The sequence below is a fragment of the Hevea brasiliensis genome, chromosome 9 (assembly GCF_030052815.1).
Source record: "Hevea brasiliensis isolate MT/VB/25A 57/8 chromosome 9, ASM3005281v1, whole genome shotgun sequence".
NCBI lineage: Eukaryota > Viridiplantae > Streptophyta > Magnoliopsida > Malpighiales > Euphorbiaceae > Hevea > Hevea brasiliensis.
Genome location: NC_079501.1, coordinates 440,204 through 457,514, shown reverse-complemented (window position 1 = coordinate 457,514; position 17,311 = coordinate 440,204). Strand labels below are relative to the sequence as shown.

At 36.4% G+C, this 17,311-nt stretch overlaps 1 protein-coding gene and 1 non-coding gene across 3 annotated transcripts; one reads left to right on the top strand and one right to left on the bottom strand.

Annotated features, from left to right (window-relative positions):
- The first annotated feature begins 522 nt into the window (after window positions 1-522).
- Window positions 523-629, top strand: LOC131183705 (small nucleolar RNA R71). The gene has a single exon (XR_009151742.1). It is a non-coding gene; the product is annotated as a small nucleolar RNA R71 (small nucleolar RNA).
- An 8,037-nt stretch (window positions 630-8,666) lies between these two features.
- On the bottom strand, window positions 8,667-16,737 carry LOC110663929 (eukaryotic translation initiation factor 4G). 2 transcript variants are annotated; one of them, XM_058152262.1, is made up of 11 exons: window positions 16,423-16,737; window positions 16,132-16,332; window positions 15,876-16,009; window positions 15,533-15,682; window positions 15,346-15,419; window positions 15,210-15,266; window positions 13,473-14,888; window positions 13,151-13,366; window positions 10,146-13,045; window positions 9,413-9,607; window positions 8,667-9,311 (listed from the first exon to the last, which is right to left on the bottom strand). In XM_058152262.1, the coding sequence occupies exons 2-11, from the start codon at window positions 16,293-16,295 to the stop codon at window positions 8,981-8,983; spliced, it is 5,637 nt and encodes a 1,878-aa protein (XP_058008245.1). In that variant the 5' UTR covers window positions 16,296-16,332; window positions 16,423-16,737; the 3' UTR covers window positions 8,667-8,980. The 2 variants fall into 2 exon arrangements, with proteins under 2 accessions (XP_058008245.1, XP_021679115.2); XM_021823423.2 differs by having other exon boundaries at window positions 10,146-13,366.
- Window positions 16,738-17,311: the final 574 nt, after the last annotated feature.

The window sequence follows — 17,311 nt, the reverse complement described above, 5'->3', positions numbered from 1 at the left end:
TCTGAAATTCAGGGGGTGCTGGCAGTCTGTACCCTTGCTGCTTATTCATGGGCTGATTCTGCTAGTTAAACCATGAAAAATTAAGGTGGTTCCTCGATCCTGGGTTGTAAGTATTTGAGTATGGGTTGTTGAGCTGCCTCTGGTTGAAGTTCCCCTCGTTATTCACGTAGTTCATCTATTCTGTGGAAGGTTTATTGAAGTTGTTACATTCCGAAGTCATATATCGTCCTCCACAGCTATCGCAGTATTGGTTGCTTATTCCAATAGTGTTGGTTGCTTGTTCCAATCCTCTTCGTGAGCTGGTCAAACTGAGCATTTATCGTACTTAGGGCATCCACTTCCGAGATCCCTAGTATCCTCCTTGTATTTCCCCTTTCATTTGACCACTTGTAGTTGTGATACGCGACCCTCTCCAGAAGTTCAAGTGCTTGTGCTACCATTTTTTCCGCAGTTGAATCTACTGTGCTCCTTGTAGAGGGCAATAGCCCATTATAGAAATTCTGAACTAGGAGCCAAACTTCTATGCTATGGTGTGGACATTCCCTCTGCAGGTCTTTATACCTCTCCCATGCATCATAGAGTGATTCACCTTCCTTTTGCCTGAAGGTGTTGAGTTCAACCCTCAACTTTGCAGTCTTTGCAGGTGGGAAATAGCTTGCTAGAACAGCTTGTGTGAGGTCTTCCTAAGTGGTGAATGTTCCAGCTGGTTGAGAAAGTAACCACTTCCTTGCTCTGTCTCGAAGAGAGAATGGAAATGCTCTGAGTCTTATAGCTTGATCAGAGACTCCATTCATTTTGAATGTGTCACATAGGGCAAGAAAGCACTGGAGGTGGTAAGGTGGATCTTTTGTTAGTGAACCCCCAAACTGGGTCTATTGAATCATCTAGAGTCATGCTAGTTTTAATTCAAAATTATTGGCCTCCACTGCAGGTCTTGTAACACTGGGCTAGAATCCTCGTATAGATGGAGCTTCGTAGTCCCTCAAGAGTCTTGGCCTATTGTTATTGTCAGCCATGATTAGAGTTTCTGGATTTCCTTGACCTTGTTCTTGGTGTCTCCTTTCTCTCCTGATGGCTCTTAGAGTTCTATCTATCTTGGGATCTAAGTCTAAAACTTCTTCCTCTAACTTTTGTTCTGGTCATGCACTACCAAATACCTGAGAGAAAATAAAAGAATTAATTAAGTAAATTTAAACAATAATAATAAATGCCTAAATCAGCTAAAGTGCCTATCGCCTAATATTGTTAAAAATAAATTTCTCAGTAACGGTGCTAAAAACTTGTTTGCCAATTTTTCAACCCCGCAAGTGCATGAATCGCTAACAAGTAATAAAGTAGTGAGTAGAGTATCATCCCACGAGAAATTTAGTTAGCAAGTACCAAGCTACACAATAATTTTAACTATTTAAGCTACCGAATATAGATAGAGAGTAAATTAAATCTATTTTGGATGATGAAAATAAATTTTGAATAAAACTTTCTATTAAAGCAATTTCAGAATTAAGATTTCACACTTTAACCTTATTATGGATTTAAATCTTGTCTATTCATCGAATTGAGAATCGTTGCTTTGATAGAAATTAATCCTAAGATATCCTAGGTCCTCTCTCAATGCACCTAAAGTGTGTTTTAACCAGGACCAAACCCTACTTTCGTTGGCGATTAGTCCTAATAAAAATCCTTTAAAATCTATGATTAATTATGGAACTCCACGAAGCATTTCAGCCTATCTCTAGGTTAGATTTTCTAAGTTCAATATTCTAATTTTCCAACACTAACCTTCACCTTTCAGTCTTTTAATTAATATCTTATATCATGTCTAAGTGGGTACCAACACATATCATGCATTATTAACACAGAATATTAAATCAAAGAATAAAACTCAAATCCAATAAATAAAGCTTAATATTGATCCATAATAATGATTACAAGTGCTATTCTCCTAATTCCAGAATAAAGGAATTACTCACTCATTGTGAGTTTAACCAACATAATGAAAATAAAATGAAAGAACATAAAAAGTATGCTTAAAGAAATAGAACAAAAGAACCGAAGAGGATTTTCTGCAGCTTTGGACTTGTGAAACTTCGGCTAAGGATTTCCCTTTTGTGCTGATGCTCTCTTCTTCAAGATGGCTGTGAAGAATATGTATGTGAAAAGATGAAAGAATCCCCCCTTATGTTTTCTGCTGCTCCTCTTTATATTGAACGATCTAGGGTTAGGTTTTTAGAGTCCCCAAGGCATCAGGAGTCTCTTCTCTTTGCAAAAACTAGAGCTGGAACCCTAATAAGGAAACTGGTTGTCAGCTGATATGCGGCCCGTGTGTCACTACACTGCCCAGGGCCGTGTAATTACTGGAGCTTGAATGGTTGCATCTTGTGTCGGGGCAGGAGTTTACATGGGCCTTAGGTAGTTACATGGGCCTGATTACACAGCTTGTGTACTGTTGCTCTTCCAGGAACTCTTCGAGCTTTGCCAGGCATAATCTTACACGGGTCTCGGGGGGTTACACTATTCGTGTTACACGGCCCGTGTACTGTGTTTCTTCTCTGACTTCTTTGATTTTCTCCTGGCAGAAGGTTACATGGGTCTGTGGTTGTGGTTACAAGACCCGTGTACTTTGTATCAGCAACAATATTCTTTTCTTGAGTCTTTCTAAGCCTCCTTCTTTACTCCTATGTCTTGAAACTTCTTCAAAACACCTGGAAACATGCAGGAAATATAGAACTCAGTACAAGGTGATGAATTTTGCAAATGTTAATGAATTTAGAGATTATGTATGAAATTATCTATCTAAATGCTATGAAATACTGTATAAATATACTTAAAAACATCTATATAATACAAGTGTATCAGTAACCAGAGGGTGTACAACAGTAACTCAAACTATCTTATCAGATAAAGAAGCAAAATAAGTAGGCAGTAAGTTGAATAAAACTCAACCTAATAAATTCAAATATGCCTAATGGGAGAAAGGAATAAGGGATAATGGCACAAAGACTTGATGTTAAAATTCAAAATAGAGAGGCCTAAAGTCTATAATCAGGGGATAGGTAGGCATTTTCAGTGTGACCAACAGGATAACTTTGTAAAAAGATATGAGTGATAGTCTGATAATATGTAACAGACCACTAGGAGAAGATAGGATAGGACAAGATAGGTATAGATATTACTCACAAGTTATTAGAAAGTACAAAGATTAGAGGAGTGATTGTTAGCAAGACTGAAGTTAGTTCTAGAAGAATCTATTAGTACTTTATCTTCTAGAATATAGTAGAGTATAAGGGGCACTGGACAAGTGATTATAAGTATAGAGGACAAATGGAGAATAAAAAGAGATTGTAAATTCTAAGATGACATGTTAGGTGGGACAACAGTACAACAAAGGGTAGGTGCAGCTGATATCTAATAATAAAGCATAATAATTGCAAAGAGATAATGAATTTGTAAATGAGGATTAAGAGATATAGGTAAATATGAGAATGATGTCAGGAAAGCTATAGACAATAGATGTGGTTATATCAAAAGAATGAATGCATAAAATATCTTGTCTAGGATTATGTTACAACACACATTTCTTACTATTATGATAGCTTAGGTGGAACTTGTAAGTTCAAGAATATCTATCTAACCATGAAAAGCAATTCCCTACAAAGGATAGTAGGGAACAATAATATTTTAATGGTCATGTTATGAAGGAGGTACAGAAAGAATCATCCATTGTGAATTGCCTGAGTTTCATAATATGAGTTATAGGTTAGTGCTATAGCCAGATACTATATGGTGTTTGTGCTAGTGAAAGCCAACCACAAAGTTAGAATTTTGAAAGTAATGGAGTTAGCAATCAAGTTAGAATTAAGAAATAATAAAAAGGTTAAAGTTAACATTGATGGAATGGATATCTTCAAGGAAAAGGCAAAAGGTGAGAAAAGATAAAAAAGAATGGTATGAGAGGGACACTAAGGATGTTTAGAATAAGTTGTGGTAAAATGGCAGGTTAAAGGAGTAGTGGAGCCTTGATCGAAGTGCCAATGTGTCAGGAAGTACTTCAGATAGTAAAAAGTTTCAAACAAAAGTCAAGGAACTCCTTTTTTAGGAAAGGACTAGGATATGATAAGTCTGTTGACTGGGTGGCTAAAAAATACATAAATTTTTGTTATGTCAGAGGAGAGACTAGTTCATTTTCCAATGTTTATAGATGGTGTAAGAAATGTTTGGCTTTTGGATGGAACTCTGCACAGCTAATTACTTATGAGATAGGTAGGAGTTGGTACAAGGACCTTATTTGTGGCACAAAATAAGTGAAAAGTTCACAATATCATGGAATTAAGAAGTACAAGCGCTTCTAGCATGAAGAAAAGTCTTGCTAAGGTCCCAATGGTGAAACAGGATTAGCAATGATCTTGGGTAAAGTGTGTGCAACGATAGCTATTTCAGAAGGGCGCTTCATGAGACTTTGTAAACAAGCAATATGCATCACTTTTACGGGCCACAAAGATTGATAATAGAAAAGAACAGAGATTCAAACTTCAAGTTACTATATCTGAGTGTAATGGAAGAATAAAGAGTATTAAAGATATCAAAAAAAGATTAAAGAGTGGTTGGATGTAGGAGTTTCACTATGAAGGGATGATGATGGCTTAGACGCCACAGCAAAGTTAGAAAGTAGTAGAACAAGTTTAATGGCATAAGTAGAGTTCGTGGAGCAATAACCAACCACCTTCTTTTCCTTGGCCCTTTTTGTTTAAAATTTGGGGATGGATTTCTCTTAAGGAGAGAAAATTATAATAACTTGAATTTTAAAAATATAAATTTTATATTTTTATATGGTATTTAAATATTATTTAATAGTATCTAAGTAGTTTATACTTTTAGTAAAACTTTCATTTATATATTTTAATGTTATTTATAAACATATTTTATAAATTATTTAATAATCTAATTTTAATTGAAATGATTAATTTTAAATATTAATATTAAATCAATTAATAACATATATTACTACATTATTATTAACCTTGACTCTAAGATTTAATTTAATTGTTATTAATGTGATTATTATTATTATTATTATTATTATTAATTGTATTTTCTTTATTATTTAATTGTACATACATTTGTATTTTGGGGACCCATTTGAATATACCCAAAAAGTTTAGGGACTGAAAGTGTAATTAAAATTTTCAAAACTGCACAGACCCCCCCCCCATTTTCTCTCTCCTTGACTTCACTCTCTCCCTCACTTTCTCTCTCTCATTTTCCCACTGGTCGGCGAACCAACAGTGCCGATGGTGGACGATTAGCCTCTAGTGACGATCGGCGAGCTCCACGGCAACAGGAATGGTGACGGCAACGATCGGACAGCGAGGAACACGAGAGAGAGAGAGAGAGAGAGAGAGAGAGAGAGAGAGCGCCACGTCCGACTGTTCTGGCTAGTGCCGGATAACAACACCGGTCCCAATCAATTTTCTTCCACTTGGGGAAACTTTTTCGACTAGTATCACCGTCACCAGCCACTAGATTTAGCAAAATGAGGAGAGAGAAAGATATGAGTTTCGCCACTTTTCGGCAAGATTTCAGCCAATATGACCATTGGATCAGAAATCTGAGATCACCATTGAACTCAAAGCGACAAAAACTTTAAGATGGGACCGATCACACTCTGGTCGAACACCGTTTGAAAAAAGGCGATCATTAGACGGTCCAGATTGCTTGGTGCAATCGGATCGACAATAGCTTATTGGCACTAGGAATCGAGTTTCTAAGCCAGTCTGGGTGTCAAGTGAGCTATCCTAGAAATGGGTCATGTTTACAGTTATTCCTAGCATTTTTAAACATTTCGGACGCATTCCAGTAGCAGAACTTGCAAAGGTGATCAGTGTCAGCTATCTTTTCCTTCCAGCTAGACCAGTTGCAGTCTAGTTGATCAGTCTGTGAGTTGAATATTAATTATTTTTGTAATTTCAATATTAATTATATATTTGACATGCTCATGCATTCTATAAATAATTAGTTATGCACATAAATAGTTAATATATTAAGGGCATTTTTTGATTGCTGCACATTTAATTATTGATATTTGTTGTGATTGCCGCTCTGAGGATAATTTGAAGCTATGTATATGTGTTAGCGTGAGTATGGTGTGGATATAGATATGGGTAGGATGGGTAGTCAGTCTGGAACTTGACTCGCTGAGACCCGATCCTTATATATCGATAAGTTAGGGTGAGTATGGCTTTGAGTTGATCTCGTTGCCCCCCACACTTGGATTGTTAAGCGAAAGTCTTGCTTGAGTTGACCTCGCTGGCAGGTGTTGGATTAAAAGAGCTATATAAAGGATCGGCTTATATATATATATATATATATATATATATATATATATATATATATTGATATTGATGTAATACACTGGGTGTGCAAGTAGCTCCAAATTAACTTTTTATGCAAATATTAGGTGAATTAATTATTTTATGTGTTGGATGTGCATTTCATTGTAGGATTACACTAGTTTTATATAGTTATAGAAATTACATCTATAATCAATATCTAAACTCTCTGAGTTGAATGCTCATTTCTGTTCAAATATTTTTCCCAGATTATACGATGAGCGAGTTTATTTCTTCGAGTCTAACCTGCATTTTCCTCTACAGATTGTGCTTCTTAGTTATAGTTTATTGTGTCTATTTATTTATTCATTAACTAGAACTCCGCTGTGCCATTGATTTATGTATAAATTATAATAATTAATGAAAAATTTATAATATTAAATATATTATACATGATGGATAACAGGGTTAAGCTAGACTCCCCTAATTTTGGTTTCCTAATAGAAATCAGGTTGTGATGGCCTAAAATAAATTTATAACATTTGTTATGGGTTCGGGAATAGTGAGTTTTACTATAGGTCTCGGGGGTTCCATGCTAGCCCAGGTTCTAGTGCCGGTCTAGCCTGTGGAATCGGGTTGTGACAACTAATATTTTGATTATCCATATTTTATTATATTTAATTTTCAATAGAATTATTTTTAAATTTTAATTAAATATCTATATTTTTATGTATAAATTATTTCTCAACTATATTTTTATATAGAAATAGAATTTCAAAGATAAATTACAAATATAATTGTATTAAAAATTTAGCTACAAATAAAGATAATTAAAAACAATTAAAGTTGCAGTATTAAAATTATGAAATCCATTTTTAAAAAGTAGTATGTATTTTTAATATTTATTATATTAATAGAAAATGATGATATTTTAAATTTTTAATTTTTATGAGATATATTTATTTTATATTATAATTTATGTAAAGTGATAACTATTTTTGTTAAAGAATTATTTTATAAAAAATATATCATATTAATAAAAAAAGATTTTACATTTAGATAGGATAATTTTAAAAAATAATATAATATAATGTTATTTTTAATTAATAATAATATTATATATTTTCATTATTATTATTAAAATTAAATAATTCAATTCATCATCAGTAATTTATTTTTTTTATTATATTAATAACAAAAATATTATATTTATATATTTTTAAAATAATATTATTTTCTAATAAATTTAATGTATTTTTTGTAATTTATAAAAAATAATATTGATTTACATAAATTATGAGATAAAATATAAAAATTTCATAAAATTTAAATTATTTTTTGAATAAAGTATTTTTATTATATTTTAAATGAAATAACATGGAAATTACTATTAATATATTTATAAAAAGAATTAAATAGATATTTTAATTAATTATATCATAAATTAATTAAAAATTTATTATTATAACAAGAAAAATTTTATTAAATTAAATTAAATAAAAAAAATTAATTTAAAATTAATTTAATAATAATAATTTATCTTATTTAAAATATTATTAAAAATTAAATTAAAAAATAAAATTATAAATGGGCATTATGCAATAATGATTAATCTCATTGCAATTCTTTTTCTGTCATTAGTTGTGATATGCCCAAAAAAATCTGTAAAAGAAGCGGCCATCATGGATGTGAAGACCATCGTCCGCATTAAGCAACTCCTCAAAATTGTATCTACTGCTTGCCAGCTTTGATGTCTACGCTAAACCTTTCCGTCTCTGATATTTGATGCAAACTGCACTCTGTAATCCAATATATATATTTGATATTAAGGACTTGTCATAGTGGAGATTTGTCACTGTTGGCTAACAATTCTTATATATATATACTAGTTATTCTAGTTGATTTGAGCGGAAGGAGAAGGGATGTCCTCAATGAGAACATATGCATTGCTTCTTTTATGTTCTTTTGCATTCTCCTTGTTTTCATAATTGAGACTTTCGATGGTAGCTGAGCTGGGGTAGACCCCGAGCACTTTTGTTTAGCCTCTGAGCTCGACGAAGTTTTTTGTATTTATTTGAGATATTTTTACTGCCATATACTCAATTAAGATAGTAATTATATATATATATATATATATTCAAAGAGCACTCAGCAGCAAGCACAGAACGTCCAAAAAGGAGTTGCCAAAGCAGCATTAGCAATCCTAGACGTTTCACAAGAAACGCATGATGCACCATACTTGGCAACAATCTTCTCTCAGCAGGAGCCATTGACCCTTCCATCCATAAGCGACCGCAGCTACAATCGCATACCATCAATTGGTTAGGTAACATAAATACATTGACATAAAAATCATGAAAAATAATTGATCACGGATAACATGATAACATAAACGGTTGTTCCAATATCCTCTCCCCCTCCCCCCCAGTGATTTGAAGTCCTAAAATTCCGATGCTCAATTGAACCTTTCATAATTGCAGTGAATATTTTAAAGAATAACATTAGGACATTGAGATTATAACCCCATATAAGTCCCCACCACCCACCCATGTCGAAAAATATTTTTGCAAACTATAACCTAGATGCACTAGACAGTGGGAAATTTTTTTTTTTTTTTTTGTTCTAACAAAGATTACAATGAGCATCACTATCATCTAAATAAAATTTTCTAGTATCCTTGATCTGTTAGGATCTGGAGGCCGGAAATCCTCCAGATGCAAATTGGAGCTAATTCGAATCTCATTTAAGACACTCTCCCCTTTCTCTGCTTTTATCATCTCCAATGTACTTCCAAGAACATCCCCTGCAAGTCCAACCTCAAGAAGACGGCCTCGCTCCTCTCCACCTTCATGTAATAGCTGCCCAATCTCTGTCAAAGGGACTAAATTTTCTAATACAACTTTGGCAAACATGCGGCCAAGAAATTCTGCTGCTTTTGGGGCATCATTAACAGCATCCTCCAAAGAGGTGAGAACTGACTCAAACCTGGCCAAAAGGAATCAAACAGACGCATATTATATTATCTATTATTAACTAATAAAAAAGTAAAGCTAGGAAGCAACAAATACAGAGTAGCAATATCTTACCCTTTGATGAGCTGGGGTGGAGTTAATATGCCATCTTGAGACTTTGCAAGATTGACAAGAAGTTTAGCCAAAAGATCTCTCTCCATGTCCTTCCTCTCAAATGAATCCGTCACCCAGAGAGAGATCATTGAAGGATGGAAACTTAACGAATTCAATTCCTTGATGCACAAAGCAACTTCTTTCTCGTCTCTGACACTGAAAATGTCAAATTACACTCTGTTGTCAATAAATAAAATCATAACTTCTGTGCATGCTATGTTACACTAAATAACATTTGATATCTATAAACATGACTATCCAAAATTCCAAATGAAGATGCAAAAAAAAAAAAAAAAAAAAAGTGTGGTGCATAATAGACATTTGGGACAAAATTGAACCAAAAGGAATATATATATATATATATATATATATATATATATATATATATATATATATATATTCTAAATTGCACTACATCTATTCTTAAATTTCACTGAAGTTCAATCCCAGGTTGCACATCACTTGACACTAGAATTCTAAGCATGCTAAATGGACCACTGACCTAAATGCATATCTATTTTTTGAAGAAATTAGTTCAGTGACATATCCAACCACAGATGATAATTGGAGAAGCTATATATTAAATCATTGGTCAAATTATTAACTTTAATACTAATGAATCCTGATTCTAATGCAATAAAATAAAAACCAACACAAGACAAATACTTGGGTATTAAATGCTTGCATGAGATACCTGTAAAATTCTTTAATTGCTGCCATTGACTTGTCTCGTAGTTTTTCTTCAGGCCACACCTTTTCTGATGGAATATTTTGGGTGACAGCTGGTACCTGAGCTGTTGCAGGTGGAGATGTTGCATGAGGTCTATCAAAACTGCGATCTTGATTCCTAGTATCCCTATTGACATAACTCATATTTCGTTCCTGAGCACTCATTTGATCAAAAGCAGCTGGAACTGCAAATCTCTCAGGAGCATATCTTGCAACAAAATCCTCCCTTGGACTATAAGCTGGCCTCTCAGACACAGTACTAAAACCATTCAAACCTGCGGCGATTCTTCTCGAGTCGCCTGAGCTAGCAGAGAGATCAGCTACAGGAGTGCTTGCCATTGCAGGTAGCCCTCTAATAGACATTCCTCTGGCAAGCCCACCTTGTGGACCCAAAGTAATTGAATCATCACCAAGAGGCCGAGGTAAGGGAACTGACAAAGTCCTAGCCTCATATGGCTGCCTCTCCTCAAAACGAACATCCTGGGTCCCATACCCGCGAACCTGGGCAGGCAAACCATGGAAACCACCCATCTGAGCATTTGGGGAAGATAACATGGCCGAACCTCTTGGCCCAAAATCCCCAAGTGCCTTTCTTGCAGAAGAATTTATGCTAGGATTGCGAGACAGCCTACTAGTTTGATGCTGCCGTTCTTGAGCAGCGTCTCTATGCACTTCCTCAATCTTTTTTGGCCCTTCAACCTTCCTCCTCTGCTGCCATTTGTTCTTTCTCAGATCAATGGCATCCCTTAACATAAACCTTACCCTCGAAGATAGTTTCATGTTGTTTGATAACTTTGCCATCGTGTCAAAATAGGCATCCATATGCTCCTTGGCTTTGGGATGGTCAATCATATATCCAATTGTGCTCATTAGTTTGCATAAAGCCTCAACATCTTCCTCATCAGGATTCTGATACTGACCCAGGAGTTTTTTGATGCATTCATGCATTATTCTCTCAGTTAACATTTTCTTCTTATACAACTCCCCAATTAGTCTTATATTGCCAAGCATTCGTCTTCGTGCCTTAATTCTTTTTTCTTCTCTTTCTTCTTCAGACTGTTTAGTCTCACCGTCCACATCAGCTTTATTAGCTTCTTCTTGCTCTCTCTCCCCTCTCTCAAATTCCTCCTGGCACTTGTTAAGAAGTAACCTCTTGAAAGTTATCTTTTCATTATCTTTAGTAAAATCAGGTAATCCTCCAGCCAGATGATAGCAAAAGTTGGCATACATTTCACAGAAAGTAGGCTCCATTAAAGCTTTGTCAAAGATCTGCGAGATAACACCAGTAAGTGTGGCAGTATTGTCTATGTTAACTGCTTTCACTTGCTCAAAAAGTTTTTCAAAATTCTGCGGAGTTAGCTTGTTCAAGATAGCTTTCAACTGCCTTTGTTTGGCCTCTTCTTCATCTGACACTTTACCCACTTCGTACTTTTTCTCAGCCTTGTGCATCATCTGCAATGGAGTCTGAGGAGAAGGAATCAATCCCTTTTGTTGGAAATTCGTAGCACGCTGCCACCTATCAGCATCTGGGCTATTTCTTTGCATACCTCCCTGAGGACCCATTGACTGCACAGGCCCGGATAGGATACCTCCCACATATTGAGGACTCTGTGCTCGTGGATTCCTTAGAACACCATAATTTGCTCCTTGGCCAGGTCGAAATCCAGTATTACCTCCAAAACCAATATCCACACGTAAATCCCTCCCCATGCCAAAGGGACCAGGTAGTTTACTCCATCGATCATCATCAGCCATACCACTTCCACGACGGTCCATCCGAGATCCACTATTTGACCTGTCAATGACTCTTACAGGACTAGGATATGAATCCCGTTCAACAAAATGAGAAAGACTAAAAGCCTCTGCAATATCAGATGAAATTTCAAAATGTTCAGGAAGATCAGTATATTGCTCAGAAAATTTCAGAAGGAAGTCTCTGGAATACTTTTTTGCTGTATTAGCATTCTCAATTCTGCCATGTTGCATTAACCCACCAAGTGCCTGCTCCCCATTATCTGAAGTTTCCAGTTTTGGTGTAGAGATGTCAGCAGCATCTTCCCAATCATCCGGCTCAGCTTTATTCTGGATGCCTGTCTCACTTGTCATGGAATCCACTTCAAGTGTGTCCACAGGTGCCTGCTTCACATTAGAGCTAGTAGAGGTGTTTTCCATTGCTTCTGCAGAAGCAACACTTTCTTTCTTTTCTTCTGGACCTTTATATGCCATATAAAGATCAGAAGTTGTCCCAGCAGCATCAGCTTTCCGAAGATATTCCCTTCTCTTATTCTTCAGCTTGGCAGTGGTACTCTTTGTCCTAGTCAGGTCAACAGCTTTGTCCTTGGAACTCGATACTGCAAGGGAGACCAAGCCAGCACCACTATTTTCCACAACTTCTCCTTCATGCCTTGAAGTTGCCTCAGTAAGGTCCGAAGTTGTAACTGGGGCACACTGCTGATCTGATGCACCAGATTTCATAACAGATACTTCTTTACCACCCATATTATCACTTTTGCTTGAAGACTCATCCGACATCAGGTTGTCATCAGAATGGAACTTTCCAACATCTGCAGATTCCAAATTTTTGGATGCAGAAACAATCATGTTATCTGACATCCCGTTATTTTCTATGTGGCAAGTCACAGGTTCATCTAGCCCTTCCTGCATGGTCTCTATGTTTATAACCTCATTGCCAAAATCTGTACCTGTTGAAGCAGATTCCTCCGTACTTTGATTGACTATGTCTGCTGATTTTGAAGTAATAGATCCTGAAGAAATCTCCGAAATATTATCATCTTGTTTGGGACCTTTAGGCAATCCCTTGTGTCCTTGCCCTTCAGTTTCTGGAGTTCCATAATTAAGCTGTTCCTGTCGGGAAAAATCATTTACCTTAGCTTGATGAGCAGAATCTGCAATATCAACAATACCTTGAACACCAGAAAATTCGGAAGGAACACCAACAAAACCATTTACAGAATCATCAAATTTGGCTTCAGACACTTGAGAAGTTGAAGCACTGATCATTGGAACTGATTCCTGCCTTAATTCTGCCAAGCCTTCACTGGTTGCTGATGAAGAAGTAAGAATTCTTTTACTTTCTACAGAATCAGACAATCCGCTGTTAGAAGATATTCGCCGTTCTACATTATGACAAGAAAAGCCTGACATTGAGCTAGATTGCCCACCAATCTGTAAAAGACAAATCCACGCTGATAAAACAGTCTGAAACAGAATTTGAATGGTGATTAAAAAAAAATTAAAAAAAAAAGGTCCTTTCAAAATTACAGCACAGTACCTGTTGCTGGGACTGGTTATGTACTTTTTTGCCTGGCTTCTTCTGATGATCCTTAATGGAGTTTGACCTACTCAGAGTTTCCTTTCTTTTGCCTTCACTGTTGCTCCCAACAAGCATTAATTCTTCAGATAGAGCAGGAGCAGCAGGCAATGAAGAATTGGGTGCCACACTATCAACAGTGACTGCAGCAGATTGTCTAGATTCCACCAGCAATGATTTGGATGTTGAAGATTCACTATCAGGTTTTGAATGCAGTGAAGAACTTTCTAGAACTTTCTCTAAATCCTTTTGTACATTAGATGAATTAGCTTCCATGGAGGGCCCTGAAGGTTTAACATATCCAACCTTTTCAATTGCAGACGAGCTATTAGATGACACTGAATCCACAACCTTCTCCCCAATAAAACTAGCTGTTGGTTTCACTTTCACCTGTACAGTTCCTGAAGAAGCAGATGAGATCACATTATGTGCATCGCGAGTATGTTCCGCATTTGATGGTTCTGCCACATGCATTGAAGTCCCAGACTTGTTAACCGGCAGAGAATTAAGGGAAGGTGGATTCAAGGATGATACATTTTGTGGACCTTGGCTAACAGAATAGTTAAACCTAGTTGGCTGAGAATTGGGTGCTATCTGGCCACTGGTATGCGGTAGTGAACTCGAAGGTTGAAAAAATAGATTACTTTGATTATAAGAATTTGAATAGTAATTGATTGGATGAGTAGGTGCAAATGACGGAATTGGCTGGGATTGAGGAGGCATATTAGGATGATGTCTAAGGGCTGATGATCCGCCATCTACATATGTGTCTGTCCGCTTATCAAGCCTCAACTCTTCATGCGTTCTTGGATCAGTTATCTTAACTGTTGTTTTACGAGGACCACCAAATTTTCCTCCCTGTTGTTGAGGATATTGTGAGGTGATCCCAATTCCTAAGTTGCCTAACTGAGGAGGCAGCTGAGGACCCATTTGAGGTGGAAAACTCAAGCCCTGGCCCTGATGCATGATTCCCTGAGGCTGCATCGGATGGGGTTGAAGACCTTGAACAAACATTGGCTGTTGCACTTGAGGGGCACTTCCCATTGGTAATGCTGCCATTGGCATTGGCATTTGAAGTGATGTTGGGGTGAGACCTTGTGACTGCATCTGTGGATTTGGGCCACCAAACTGCACAGACACAGGTGGCTGGTGAAATGGCATTTGCATGGAAGGCATAGGAAGGGGAAGAACAGACGGCTTTTGTGTCTGGCTCACAGGCTGTGCAGTTGAGACTTGGACATCCTTCTTGGCTTTGGGCATTGGATGAGCCTCCCCAGCACTAGAATGGTCAACACCACCTACATCCTTCCTTGGTAATTGTTGCTTAGGAGCAGGAGTTGGCAATGGAGGAACAGATCTAAATGTATCATGGCGTGCCTGCAAGTTAAAAATCATGTAGCTAGTTTATATCTTTTTTATTTAATTTTAATCTATTCAAGAAAAAAGTACAACTGCAGACAGAAATATAATGTGAATAGCCTTACTAATATAAAGGATCCAAAAACAATAACTTGGGCAAATTCCATTCACAAACAGTCAAACAAAGAATTGGCCTATCATGTTTTACATTAATTATAGGACTACACCACTGATAACCAGAAACAAAGGGAAGATATTACAGGATGACAACCTGAACTCATCAAACCTTCTAATGGTCGACAAAGCATGAAATGCAAGTAGGAGAAAAGGCTTACACACCTGGTCACGTTTCTGCTCATCCAAATTTGGAGGAGCTGAGCTTGTTCGAGCAGGAATCTAGAAGATAATCCTTATGTTACCAACAAATAAAAACTTACAAAAGTTGCATTCAGAGCATAGAAGAGGAGAAAAATACCTGCATCCCATTCATGAAACCAGGACTTATAGACCCGAACTGAAATGGGAATGCCTTAGATGCATCTGCAGGACCTACACCATCAAAAAACATTGTGAATGATCAACTTAACTATGCCAGTTTGAGACTAGAAAACACTAACACCAACAATAACAGACATCATACCACAGCATGTAGACAACCTCACCTTTAGCAGGTGTCATAGGTGACGCATTCTCAGAATTCATGGTGGGAGATTGAGAAGTTGGAACCTTAGGAACAGCTCGGGTACTCCTCTGAGTGATCTGCATTTCGTTTGGCTTGCCAGTACCAATTGAAACATGCGCATCAGATGCTCCTATCACAAAATCAACAAAAGAGTTGCAAACTGTTCAAAATAAACTTACTGGGGCCAACACCCAAAATTATCTTCAAATATCCCATTCCTTAGCGTAGAAGATACAAAATAAATAATGACAATTTCGCAACATGAGTGGCTATTAGTACAGAGGAAATTTTATCTCCTTTTATGCTGTATGATCAAATCATACCGTGTAACGGAGGCTGCACATGGGCACCATTCTGCACATGTCGGGGCGCAGAAGAATTAGCAGGATCGGAAGAATTGACAGCTGGTACGTGTACCCTTGATTGCCGTCCTTGTACATTGTTAGGCTTCTTAAAACTATCATAAAAAATCAGAAAAGAGGGATAAAAAAAAAATAAACAAGGCATAGGAGATGAGAACAAACGGAAACCCTAAATTTGAAAGGAAAGACAAGAAAAGTTAGAAACCCTAAATCATACCTCCGATTGGAAGAAATAGAAGAAGACGGTGAAGGGGCGGGCCCGCCGCCGCCGCCCTTACCGTAAGCACCTGAGGAGGTCCGCTGCTGATTAGAGCCTGCGGATCGTCCTGATTTCAGATAGTGTGACTCGCTCTTATCGGACCTTGATTGATTGAGGGACATATATCCCTACTATTAAACCCCCTTTTAGCTTTTGTTTCTGTCGAGGCGAAACAGATCCAGTGAAAGAATCAATACCAGCAAACACACACAAGAAAAAAATGAATTTAGAGAAAGGCAGTTGAGATACCTGTGGAGTGAAGAGTGTAAAGATACGAAAATTAGGGTTTTAATGGACGGTCATGACCATACCCAGCGACGCAGAGATAGAAAGAAGAAAAGGAAAAAAAAAAAGAAAGAAAAAAGAAAAAAATAGAGGGAGGGAGAGAGAGAGAGAGAGAAGCAACAAAAGAGTTCTGGTAAGAGAGAGTTACTAGAGAGAGAGAGAGGGGTAACAAACTAACCAGCCAAGGTGGTCAAAAGGTAGGTTTTTTAGGAGATCGAAATCGAATGGGTCGCTCGTTCTGGGAGAGCTCTTCGCTTCTCTCTTTTTACTCTCTCTTTCCTTTTTTTTCTTTATTTTTATTTATTTAAATTACTCTTTTCAACTTATTGTTTACCTTTTCCATTTCACTGTGTTGCACCGACCTTCATATCTTTTCTTTTCTATCTCGCGTTTCTTCTGCACGCGCCGCCACAACACCTCTACCCACTGCCATGTTTCAATAGCCGTGAATAGTGAATTCCTGTGCCTGTGGGAACCTTATTTATATGGCCATTCGCCAACTCAAAATAAATTTATTTTGAGTGCCATTAAAACTAAAATACTTCGTACTAATAAATAAAATTGTAAACCTTTTTTTTCCTTAACAGATAAGTTAACAGTTTAGATTATAATTCTATATATATATATATATATATATATATATATATATATATATATATATATATATATATATTATATATTCATTGTTGTTGCGAAAAGTTTACTTTTGGCAAAAAGATTTTTCTCAAGTCTTTTTGCATTATTTGAAATGAGTTCATAGAGGGTGAACATAATATACATGATGCTTTATCTATAATTTATGAAATATTTTATTTATATTTTTAATTCAAAGTTTAATTATATTAAATCAAAA

Coding starts and splice junctions, on each gene's coding strand:
- LOC110663929 (XM_021823423.2), bottom strand. CDS start 16,295: ATGTCCCTCAATCAATCAAGGTCCGATAAGAGCGAGTCACACTATCTG. Junction 15,420..15,532: donor ACCTATGACACCTGCTAAAG/GTGAGGTTGTCT, acceptor TTGATGGTGTAG/GTCCTGCAGATGCATCTAAG. Junction 15,267..15,345: donor GTTTCATGAATGGGATGCAG/GTATTTTTCTCC, acceptor ATTATCTTCTAG/ATTCCTGCTCGAACAAGCTC.